The sequence below is a fragment of the Cygnus atratus genome, chromosome 2 (assembly GCF_013377495.2).
Source record: "Cygnus atratus isolate AKBS03 ecotype Queensland, Australia chromosome 2, CAtr_DNAZoo_HiC_assembly, whole genome shotgun sequence".
In the NCBI taxonomy this organism is placed as follows: domain Eukaryota; kingdom Metazoa; phylum Chordata; class Aves; order Anseriformes; family Anatidae; genus Cygnus; species Cygnus atratus.
The window spans coordinates 111427438-111439552 of record NC_066363.1 but is presented as its reverse complement, the minus strand read 5'-3'; the positions used below and the strand labels follow the sequence as shown (position 1 = coordinate 111439552).

At 36.7% G+C, this 12115-nt stretch overlaps 1 protein-coding gene across 5 annotated transcripts in view; it reads right to left on the bottom strand.

Moving 5' to 3' along the window:
* The window catches only part of LAMA3 (laminin subunit alpha 3), a 114623-nt gene that overhangs the window by 65954 nt on the left and 36554 nt on the right, over positions 1-12115 (bottom strand). For 3 of the 5 annotated variants that reach the window (XM_035564064.2, XM_035564066.2, XM_035564067.2), the window contains 9 exons: positions 11759-11896; positions 11204-11250; positions 9534-9633; positions 8963-9015; positions 8507-8612; positions 6591-6690; positions 5643-5799; positions 2459-2597; positions 846-988 (listed from right to left, as the gene is read on the bottom strand). In XM_035564064.2, coding sequence (XP_035419957.1) covers positions 846-988; positions 2459-2597; positions 5643-5799; positions 6591-6690; positions 8507-8612; positions 8963-9015; positions 9534-9633; positions 11204-11250; positions 11759-11896 — 983 coding nt within the window. Of the gene's footprint in view, positions 1-845; positions 989-2135; positions 2269-2458; positions 2598-5642; positions 5800-6590; positions 6691-8506; positions 8613-8962; positions 9016-9533; positions 9634-11203; positions 11251-11758; positions 11897-12115 lie in introns of all 5 variants that reach the window. The other 2 variants (XM_035564065.2, XM_035564068.2) reach the window with 1 other exon arrangement.

The following is a 12115-nucleotide window of genomic DNA, read 5'->3' as shown; positions in this document are numbered from 1 at the left end:
AAAGATTGGAGTTTATTTATAAAAACTTTCTTTTATGAATACATACTGGGCTAAGATCATTAACAAATTCCTTTTCAAAGGCATTAAAGAAAAAAAAGACAGGCACAATAGTACTGTCACTTTCAGCAAGAAATATGCTGCAAGCTCTTTAGTAACATTCTACGTGGCGTTCCATAAATTTAACAGAGCCCCAGGGTTGATGACTAAAGATATCAGCTACTTGTTAACCATATACAATATACATATGAATTTCAGTATAGTATCTTTGTGATCATGCATCTTTAAGGTTTTCCATAAACGCTCACCTCAAAGACTTTGTCTTTTTATAGCAACTTCTCAGAACTGCTGTCACTGAAAATTTTTCAGTAAGTGGAAGGAGAGTAAAGACGGGAGGATAAAAACATTTAGAAAGTGACCTGCTAATTATAAAGCCCACCTTATAATATTTTTCTGAAGAATCTTTGCCAGAAAACTAAGGGCTTGATCATCTGTAGCTGAGCCAAGCTTTAGATATGTTATGTGATATGCAAGAATTACTTATTTCTATGAACTTTTATGATCAACCAATTGTGCTGTATATTAATATTACTTCAACATTTGAAAGTACAGATTCTGGATAGACTGAAAGTCTGTAAGCACATGAAAAATTAGAGCAGATGAAAGTCAGAGAAGGAAAAATGAAATTAGAGGCTGAACTGTATATTTTCATAATGATATTCTGCCACTGTACTATTTTCACTAATGTTGAATTTCAATTGCTTCCAGGGTTGTTCCTGACAAACAACTCCAGAGCAATATTATCATGACAGCCTTCAAGCACTTGTTTTCTTCAATTGTTTTCTTACCAAGAGGACTTCCTCTGCCATTATACTGACAATCCACATTCCTGGAACCAATGAGAAAGATTCTGTGGAGCTTTTTCCTGGGATTGTGACAAAAGCTGGCTCCTTGCTGGGTGGGAAGACAAATTCTTTGCTCTGAGCAGCCCCTGCCAGAAAAAAAAAAATAAAAAAATAAGGGACTGTGTAAAATGTCTCTACTTGGTTGGTACTCTGGACTTATGATTTAATCCATTAAACTTGGTATAATAGGAGCTGACAGTGCTCCTCTGACAATATGTATTGTAAGTAAGCTACAGAGCTGTGTAATTATTGTCATCTTTTTTTTTTATGAGTCTTGAGCAAATTGATTCAGAAGTGCAGACTTTTTCCCTTGTAATGGCCAGTTTTGTAATATTCTGAAATGTTCACTTCCCTTCCCTCTTCCATTATTTTCCATTCAACACATCTCTCCACTGACTCAAGACATCTTCAGTTGACCCAAGGCCTGTTCTCATGCAACTTTCAGCTGTATATTTCAAATACCAGAGGTTCATAACATTTTAGATGCTACAGAGAATCACAAAGGTTTCCTCTTGAAAGCCCATGGACAAAGACAAAAGCTTGTGCTCCAGGCTGGTTTCCTGTCTCCCAAGCAATGTAAGCCAGTCCTGACTATAAACTGCTGCCCCTCTGCTGGGCGGTACCTGTCATGTCTTTAGTTCTGTCTTCTCCAAATTATTGGAAGGATCTATGACTAAATACCATTGATTCCCAGCAGCGTGATACTATTAGGCATCGTAAGAGATAATTCTGAACATATCATTTGAATGGCAGAGACATAACAAGGATATAGAGTACTTATCTTTTACCAGGGACCAAGTCATGTTGTTGAGGTCTCATCAGAGCTAATTTGGTGGATTAGGTTCATCATTAAATAAATAGTATTCATGGAAAGAAGGCAGAAGTCACCTTTAAACTGAAATATTAAAGGCAACTGAACCAAGATAAATGCTGTTATCCCTTCTTTGAAAGCTTCATAAAACACGCAGTTCAAAGCTTTCAAGTACAGAATTGGAAGTCCTGAATTTGGCAAACATTTAAAAAACAAATGTTGGTTATTACTGTTAGCAGAAGTTTCATGCAAACATAGCCACATCATTTACAGGAAAATATATTAGGAAAAGCACAAAAGCGTTGAAACTGTTAAAAGCAATGCATTTTAAGCGTCATTACAAATCTGAGTTAGTTGCTTCTTGAAAAGGCTTCTCTAATCTAACATTCATCTAACCTGTTGTGCCGTTGAGTTGTACCTACCTGCTTCAGGCCGAGATTGACAGGCAGATATGCGGCCAGGTAACGATTCACCTCCAGGGTTAATGTATCTCAGGATAATGCGAAATAAGTAGTGGTTTGATTTTTCCACATTCAAAGTTATCCTCACTTCATTCTGAAAAATTGAAGTTAATAAACAAAAACAGCCATAAAGTGCTGAATAGAGGAACAGTTAGAAGCCATGCAAGCACCAGACTAAATGCCTACAAGAAAAATGCACATGCAGACAAGTATACGCTGGAATGGCAATGCTGTGTACGACAGATGAAGACAGGTAAGCCTAATGAGAAAATTAATTCACTTACAAGTATAGTTAGTGTCAAAATGTTTTCCCTCAGCAACTGAGATCTTCCCTTTAGAGCTTTTTGAACCCAGGGTGACATAGCGGAGGACTAGGTGGAAGAGCTTAGGGGAAGCCACAGTGACAGGTACAACCACCTCTGGCTGGGAAAAATAAACAGAAAGGGAAAAAGGAGGAAAGGAAAGTATATTATTTGTTACTAGCACCCAGAGAAAGAAAAACCATTTGAAAGAAAAACCATTTGGCAAAAGACATACTCCATAACAGAAAAGAAAGGCTCCAGCAGCTTACAAGAGAATATGGAACAAAACCTCCTGTAAAATAAAACACTTGTTGAATAATAACTTACCATGAAAGACACGGAATCCTAACTAATATGCATGTTGATATTGCACTTTGAAACATGGACAGTATTTTACTGGTATTTTTCCTGCCTGTGCAGGGAAACATTAGGATCAGTGATTCTGGCCCTTGATACCTTGTCTGAGATAACACACAATGCTCCACAGCACGCAGACATCTCAGACTGGCACTGTAACTTCTGCTCCTCTACCAAATCCCTCACTGCCTTAGAGGTATGATACCATGATTCTTTTGCCCTGGGGCTGAACTGACATCCCTGAAACCACACAGTTCACATCAACCCTGGACTGGCAGTAAGCCCACAGGAGAATGAATTCACACAGCCCCCATTTAGCTGCAGAGCAACAGAATCAGCAGAGACTTGTTCAAAGGTTGGTGGATTAGGAAAAAAATAGGCTTTGTGCAGTCTCAAGGGTTTGGCTTCCTCCCTTCCATCCTAAATCATAAAGCTCCCATCACAAACCAAATCCCACCAGTTCACCCATCATAATCCACTCACTGTCCCATTCCAAGATGCTTCGGGTACAGTAAGTTCCCTACCACTATGGTCCATTCTGCATCCCCAAAAGCACACAAGTTTTCTAAATTGCAAACCTGTCAGAATGGGGCACAAAGCCATATTTTCTCTTACTGCTAAAAGCTAAAATAAATGATAGAGTACCAGCTCTCATATGCTACTTAGCATATTATTAAATTCTGTCATCATCACAGAAACCTCCACTTTCTAAATAGAAATGCAATAGAGAAAGCAAAGACGAACATACAACAGATGATAGGGATGAGATATCTGCAGAGATTAAATGGCTAAAATCTTGGTGACTGCAGAAGGGCAGTGGACCAGAACAGAAAATACAGATGCATGGGGGAAGGTTTTACAACTGTTGTTTTAAATGAAGAAGGGTGACTGCTGAAAAGAAAAGACAGGCATTGAGGGAACACCTGAAAAATTGATAGGAACAAAACAGAAAAGATGAAAGATATAAAGAAACATGCCTCAGAAAGTTTCACAAAATGGTTTCTAAGCTTTTATGGAAAGTCTAGAGTACCCAGGTAAATAGAGAGAAAGAAGACATACGAGTAATGAGGAAGGAAGAGATGTCAGTCCTCAGTTTCAAGCAAAAAGTAGAAAGTGAGAAGAATTTATTATTTGAGCTCTATCACAAACCAAGGCAGCTCTTGCCAATGCTTTTGAAACTTCAGGCAAACTGTTAGCTTCTCAGTCTATAATGAGACCCCCATGTTAGCAGCATGGGTGAAGCATAGCAGCATAGGACACCACTCACAGGCTGTTTATTTCACCTGATTTTTTTAATGAAAATATTTTCACAAAAAGTGTTACATTAGCTTTTTGTGTGGTAGATATTGTAGTGCTATTTGCCTTCCACAAAAGAAATGTCAGGAGTGTTTCAGGGTCCTGCAAGACACAAAAAAGCTATGTGAAAATTCTGAAAGTTTCTTGAAAAGAAGAATGTAACTATGAAGAATGAAGACTATCTATGCAAGGATCTAACTGTGGAGGGCCTGGATCTGGCAATTACTTACATGAATGAAAAGCTTTATTCAGGTGAGCAAAGTAATGCACACTTTCAGCAGGATTAGAAACTAAGCCCTTTCAATACCTCTTTACAAAATGCCAAGTAGATATGAAATGCAAAAAGCATTTTGAGTTAGAACGCAGAAATTTAAGAAAGCACAGTTTCCAAAGAGTTGCCTTCATGTGTGAATGTGGAGTAATTCTGAAAAGCCAAAAAAAAAAAAAAAGCAAAATCACAAAATTGGCTCTGGGATTAAAAAACAAAAACAAACAAACAAACAAAAGATGAAAGAGTGAAAAGCAAAGAACAGAAAGAAAATCACTATACTTGCACAACAGTTATGTGCTTATGTCTGTCTGTAGTTGACCAGTTAGTCCTTGGATAGGTTACAGAGGCTGGACACAACTATATCTGTGGACTAAAAAATCTAATCAGCATCGGAGTACTACAAATATCAGAGTACAACTTTTAAGAAAAATGAGCAAATCCTATTTATTGCTCAAATCTACTCTTTTCAAATTCTGATTCACTTGCTCAGCAATTCAGTCCAAAATCAAACAGGTCCTTTCTCACACAATTAAATTATGCTGACTCTTCCTGCAATGTACTTACTCCCTCTGCTGTGTTTTGCTTTATTTGTAGTCTATCATGAGACTAAAATTAATGTTGCTGAAACATTCCTGCTCGCATCTTGTTTTACTGAATCACACATTTTCTTGTTTGCTGTAACGTAAAGTTATCATTCCTGATAAATTCGAGACTTTCTCCTCCTTGCCCAAGACAAGTTGCAAGTGTGAAGGTTTCACCATGGCACTATGATGTAACCTGAAAATCTTGACACAGACTACTATGAAACTCTATAATCCATGTGATTTAGCCAAACATCAATCTTCTGCTGTCCTTGTCACGACAACAATTTCTGCATTTAGTCTTAGAGACTTTAAAGCTACTAGTTCTTTGCTTTAAACCTACAGCAAAATGCATTCCTAAAAAAAAAATAAAATAATAATAATACAGCCAACAACAACCTCCCCAAAAAAACAAAATCAAAATGACCTCTCAAAGAAGGTCTCTGAAGAACACAACATATTTGCACTAGCAATGACCAACTTTAAATAATGCCAACAGTCACTAAACCAAACAGTGATACAGTGCCAAAGTGTTCAGATTAGTGAGATCCTGTCCTTCTGGTTTCTTCATGACCTTGCAAACACATAGCAGTACAAGGGGGGCATACATATCATACATCTATGTTTTCACCCCAAAGCCTTGAGGAAAATACCAGCTTACTTGTATAGAAGACATCCGGGCATATCCTCTCCAACTGAAGTTAGGAAATTCCTGAGGGTCATAGCCAAACCGAATTCCCCTTCCCTGGACGGTAGTTCCATCTTCAATCTCAAATTTCATGTGGTGCAGATCAGGGAAAAAATAGTTTTGTTCAGGCCTTTCAAGGAGAAAAAAAAAAAAAGGAACAAGCATTCAAAGTACTATTCTTTTCCTCCAAATTTTTATTTTTTTGCTCTGATTGTCAGTTTGGGTATTCTTGCCAGTATAAAATACAAATGTAACCATTGATTGAACCTTTGCTACTTATTTGTGAGTAAAGACATTTCAGGCAATGTGCCTAAATCATGTCACTCAACAGCTAAAGCAAATTGATTCTGATATGATTTTTCATTTCACAACTATGTAAGCTAAAAAAGCCTGATGAATTTATGATATTTCCAGGTAGTTCATCATTGAGTATAACCCCAACATCCAACACTTTTTGGCAAGAAGCCTCCACCCACTCACCATTGTAATCTGAAAGAATTACCAGTCACTGTATGGTCTACATCTAAAAGAATAAAGCAACAGAAGGGAACTGATCTACTGAGAAATCCTGTTAGTAGCTAATAAATTCCAGACAGCAAATGAGATTGACGGAATGAGAATTCTCTTTCCAGAGGCTTTTACAGCTGTACGATAAGGTGCAACTCTTGATATATACAGGTATATTGATATATACACAATGTGATTGCAAAACAGGTATCAGTTATTCAAGGAAACAGAGTTAAAACATCCCATTAGAGTAACAGACGAAAACTGCCAGGCAGTTAGTATAACTAATACCACAATTTACCAACATATTTATCAACAAATCCAGAATCTCATGTGAAAAGCTAGCAAGGAACCGATGGGCCGTTTCAAACGATCTACTTTAAAGCACAAGCTCTTTGTGACAGTCTGACTCACTCCTGACAGGTCATCCCCACAACGTGCTCTCTGCATTGGCAGGCACCCAAGGGTTCAGCACACGCAGAACTGATGGATCCTCCGACATCACACTGACAGCCTGCCAAGCAAAGAACAGAAGCCAAATATCCCATCAGAAAAAGTGATAAAGGTTATCAGAAAACACACCTCGCTTCCTCTAATTAAACACTATTATCAACTCATTTCCTCCTTCTGGAGCCCTTCAGACTCCCCTTAGACTCTTTGAAACACATTAGCACCCATGGATAAGCTGCAGTTACTTCTGGCTTTTCATGTTTGTTGTTGTTTTCTTTTTTTCTGCTTGTAACATGACAAAAGCCTTTTTTTTTTTTTTTAATAACTTCTAAATCACAAGTAAAAAGCCACGTTTACTAAATGCTGGACCACAGTTCAGGATGATTAAGTACTAAAAAAGAACACCTAACTTACAAAAGGAGCTAGAAGTTGATTTTTCAGAGTCTGGTATCACAACATAACAAAACCATGTGTGTTTACGTAAGAGCATACACATATTTTTAACATATATAGGACTTGCTACAGGAGACAGGATTTGTGGCATAAAGTAAGGAACAGCCCTAATAATGAGGCATAATATATCACACTAAGGAACGTGTATGTCTAGGTTAAAGAATTCAGAACCGACTTGAAAGATTGAATGTTCCTAAACATATTTACAGCATGTCAAGTAATCTCACTGAAATCAAGGAGAATTAAAGTAATCTGCGCCTTCGTGAAGCCAGATCCATTTCATTAGAGCTTTGGTTTGAAAATTAGGCACAGAAGGTTTGTTTGATAGACTAGCCATTGTTTTTAAACTTTGCACACACAAAACGATTGCCATAAGTACATCAGTAAATCTCTTGCATCATCCTTGGACAGGTATAAATCCCACTAAAAGCAGTGAAAGTGCTTTCAATAATTTTAGCAAATCCAAATCTACAGGGAGGACAAGGAAGAAAGGGAAGTAGCTCTACACTCCTCAAAACACATGGCAGAGTGATGACCACTTCCACCATATCACAGCTGCATCTGACTGTACTTCAAAACATACTGAGTCACGGTTTAAAGCAATACACAAACATACCTGAAAAAAATAAAATCAATAAATCAATAAAATCAAAAATATTTTAAGTTCTTATTCCAGCAGCAGACCTTAGAAAATCACTAAACAGAACAGAGAGCTACCAATCTTACAGCTAATACTTGCAGGAAAAACCAAACCTCCCTGACCCTGTATACTGGTAGGTGTGAAAGAAGGAATGGCTTTCAGTTATCTTATTTGGAAATCTCTTTAGCTATGATACATACATATTTTGGTGGATGAATTGCATCTCGGTGGTACGTACTGCATTAAACTTTTCATTGCATTTTAATTTCTGACTTCATCGAAACCCTCTAAGAGCGTGAGGTATTAGATTTTGACAGGGGTTAGTGAGGTGCAAGAGCAGGAATGAAGGCTAGGCACAGAGCTCAAGATTGCCCAGGCTTGCACTGGTTCTGTGCTGGGCAAGCTTCAGCAGCTCCTCTTGCTATCTCACAAAAGACATTGGCAGAGAAACCTCAGACAGGTGGCAGTAAACAAGGCACTGAGGATGGTGAGGCAACAGCCAATGAACTCAAAGAGGAACACATTTTATCAAGTGAGTGAGCCACATTTCTGGGAGCTACAGTGGTAACATCTGCCCTATTCTTTCTCCCTTTGAAAGGCAAAGAAGGAGATTTTCAAATACAGAACACATCCAGCTCAAACCGAGACTTGTACATGCTACAAGCAATAGTGCAAAACACTCCGCATAAATGATTCAACAAACACATCCACATTTTTAAAATATGACCTGTGGAATTCTAAAGACTTTTGTGTTAAGTGCAAATGTGCTGCTAGAAATGTTCTTTACCTTGGCAGCCAAAATAATTCTTGTTTTCAAGAGCATAATAACCAGTTTCACAATTGTCACAGGAATCTCCACAAACATTGGATTTGCAGTAACAATGTCCATTTTCCTGTGAAGAAAATGTATTCATCAAAAATTTCATCAGCACCTTCTCCAGAACTTCATTCTTTCAATACTTTGAATTCCCTCCAGTTGTGAAGAGGAAAATCATTCTAATTTGAACAAAAACATTTTATCTGGACATAACTTCGTTATCTATCACCTTTAATGAACAGACGAGAAGATCCCTACTTTCAAGGTGATTAAATTTTTTCAGAACTTTTACGTCCCTAGGATGTCACCTGTCATTTCATGTGCAAAAGCAGTAATCAGTTCCAAGATTTCTATCTTACCATGTTACAGTAACATATCTTCACAAAAATAAATTGAATTAATGTTTTCCTTATAATTTCACTTCACCTGTCGACATTCTCCAACTCCACTTAGTGTTCCGCTCACATCACAATGGCATGCTGCACAGATTGAAAAAAAAAAAAAAAAAGATAATCTGCATTTCCTCTTTCCAAGATACTTTGCAGAAATAAATAAATAAATCTTGAATCTGCAATTTGGAGTCATAGTGCAACAAAGTGGATTCTACTCTGGAAGGTTCAGAACAACAAATAGATACTGGTGCAAGGTGAGAAGAAAAAGCAAAGAAGAATGAATGAGGACTTTTGTGTATGTGCAATTTACTGACGTGTTTTGAAGTCTCCTAATTTGCATTTAGCAAAACCAGTCTTTTCTGACTGCTCTGACAGAATTGCTTTCTGGTTACTTGAGTACAGCACTAACAAACACTCATGAAATTGTGGTCTAATTTCTAAAAATAACTTCTGCTATTATAGGTAATTTGGTTTTCAAATTATGTTATGTGAAAACATGTTCTTAACAAGTTGTTAAAATCACTGAGCACCACAGCTAACAAAGATGATTTTCAAAATAATTTGGCGTATTTCATAACTCAAAGAAATATGTCTTAAAGCTATACCTGTACATCCTTCAAGGTTTTCTTTGGCCAGGTTCCAGTACAACGGTTTGCATTTACTACATGTAGGACCTTCAACGTGCTGAAGACATTGACAATAGCCCTAATGACAGAAAGAAGTTCATTCATCTGTTTCATAAAAAAAACACACAGCTCTTTAGTACTATGAACAATTTAGTATTATAAACAACTCAGGCAGCTTTCACAGAAGCATGGAATCTGAGGCTGATTCAGACTTCTTGAATTTTTCTGTCTCATACTATCAGCACAGGACCATTCTTCCATATCTAATTTATCCTAAATATCCCAGTGAAAGTACTTTCCAATTCTTTCATAGCCTTATTATAACTGCTCTAAAGCATTAACAGTTTTACAAAAAGTTTAAAATACAGATTTCCATAAACGCAATCAGTAACTTTCACGTTTTCTCCTACCTTTACTGCTCCCTTTTTCTTACGGGGGCAGAGCAGAAACAACAGTGGTAAAGTGAACTAATTCAGATTCAAAATGTAAATATTAATAATTATTTTTTTTAATTAAGGCAATGCCACACTTTTTTCTATTTTTTATTTTTACCAAAAATTATTCTCTACTTTTAATCTTACATAATTTATGTTCTGAATCACCCATATAGTACCATACAGCATTGTGAAGTAGATATGATGTCTACTTTTTTTTTTTTTTTTTTTGTAAAATTGATTTAGGCAATTTTTGGTAGAATTGATTTGTTACATCTCTTCTTCACATTTTCTTATACTTCTCCACTTATTAATTCTTGAAAAAAGAATTACACAAAGCTAAAGCGTATTTCTCTGAGGCAACAAGGCACCTTTCAATCCTGTACACATTTTTCTTAGGGACAAGCAGAGACAAATAATAGTAAATTCTGCTTTTCTTCTTAATTCTTTTTCTATCCTTTTCCATAAAAGAGAATGGATGTCTCTCAGCAGGGTTATTTGCTCAGGCACATCAACATTATTTCCAGGGAATAACTGGTTTACATGCGGCAAACTTTAAGAAAAGCTGGAAGACAAATACAGCTGTATGCATGAGCCTACCTCTTCCACCTGCCAGACTTATTTTCTGGGTCTTCTTTGCAACCCATTTATATGGAGTGTAACAATGGTTTCTGATCTGTAATTTTTCATAGTATACTACTAATATTAAAATCCTAAATACTAATACTAGTATATTACTAATATTAATACTAAAATACTAATATATAGTTTTATATAATAAATACTAGTATATTACTAATATTAAATACCAAATATTCAAATATATTTTTCGGGAATCATTTGGTACTGAAATGGTCCAACCCAGAACCAGAAGGTCTTCAAAGCATGCATAGGCATATATGCACATCTGCATGTATATATCAGTATCCTGGCATACCAAGCACACATAAACGGTATGCATATTCCACATATAAAATATTTGAAAACAAACAAACAAAAAACAAACACCACCCTAGACAGGTAATTGCATTGTTCTGATCAAAGAATAAAACACAAAGGTCATTTCCACTCTTACTCTGAAAATAAGCTTGGGCAATTCTTTTACAGACTATGATCAGGCTTCAGGCACTTAAGCAATGAAGCAAATGTGTTCAGCAAAGGCTCAGACCACACATGAATTATGAATATTGCTAGCTGCAATGATAGAATACTTACAGAATGAGAACCAACACTACCTGAAGGGTCACATTCACTGTTGATTCCTTTAGGAAGTTAAAAATAAACACATTAAAATACCTTTTGAAAACAGAGCTATGAAATACAGTAATGCAAAAATCTACAATGTAACCTTTGCGAATTTCAAAGAGTGTCTTAATAGTCACCTTGGAGCAACTCAAATACTTCAAACTTTAAGACCAGAAGAAGCCTTTAATACTGATTGTTCAAATATGTATTTAGCCTAGTTTGGACTAATTGTTTTGGTATACAAAGTAGTCACTTGGAAAAACGTAGCACCAACCTACAACTGAGAGATGTCTTCTTAAAGTTTCTGTGGCATTGTTGAAAAAAGGTTTTAATCTTACAATTTACTTCAGAAAATATACAGAAAGATGAATGAAATCCTCGAATACCTAATCCTGGTGTGTCCCTCCCTTCCCACACTTCAGTGAGTTTCTATGAAACTACACATAGCAAAATGTCCTGAAGAACCTCACAATAAAAATGGGGGTGATGTGAACTGAATGCAGGATTTTCTATCACAAATGTTACCTTCACAGTAGGGGAAACTGGAGGCTGCAGAAAGGCATCTGTCACACTGTCTCCCCGTAACACCTGTTTGACACTCGCACTGCCCTGCTGTTGGCTCACATGTGCTGTGCTGGGAACCAAGAGGAGAGCACTGACAAGCTGTATAACCAAAAAAACAACAAAAAAAAACACATTGATAATATTTGTATGTACAAGGTGAACTACACTAAGCAATAACTTTCAAAACTCTGGTATTGCAGAGGTTTTGAATACTGTTGACTGTCCTTCATTTTTCTTTGAAATAAATCACAGGGTCCTCACAACTGCTTGGAACCTATGAGTTTTAGATGATCTGTTTCATCTCGACATTGTTTACCA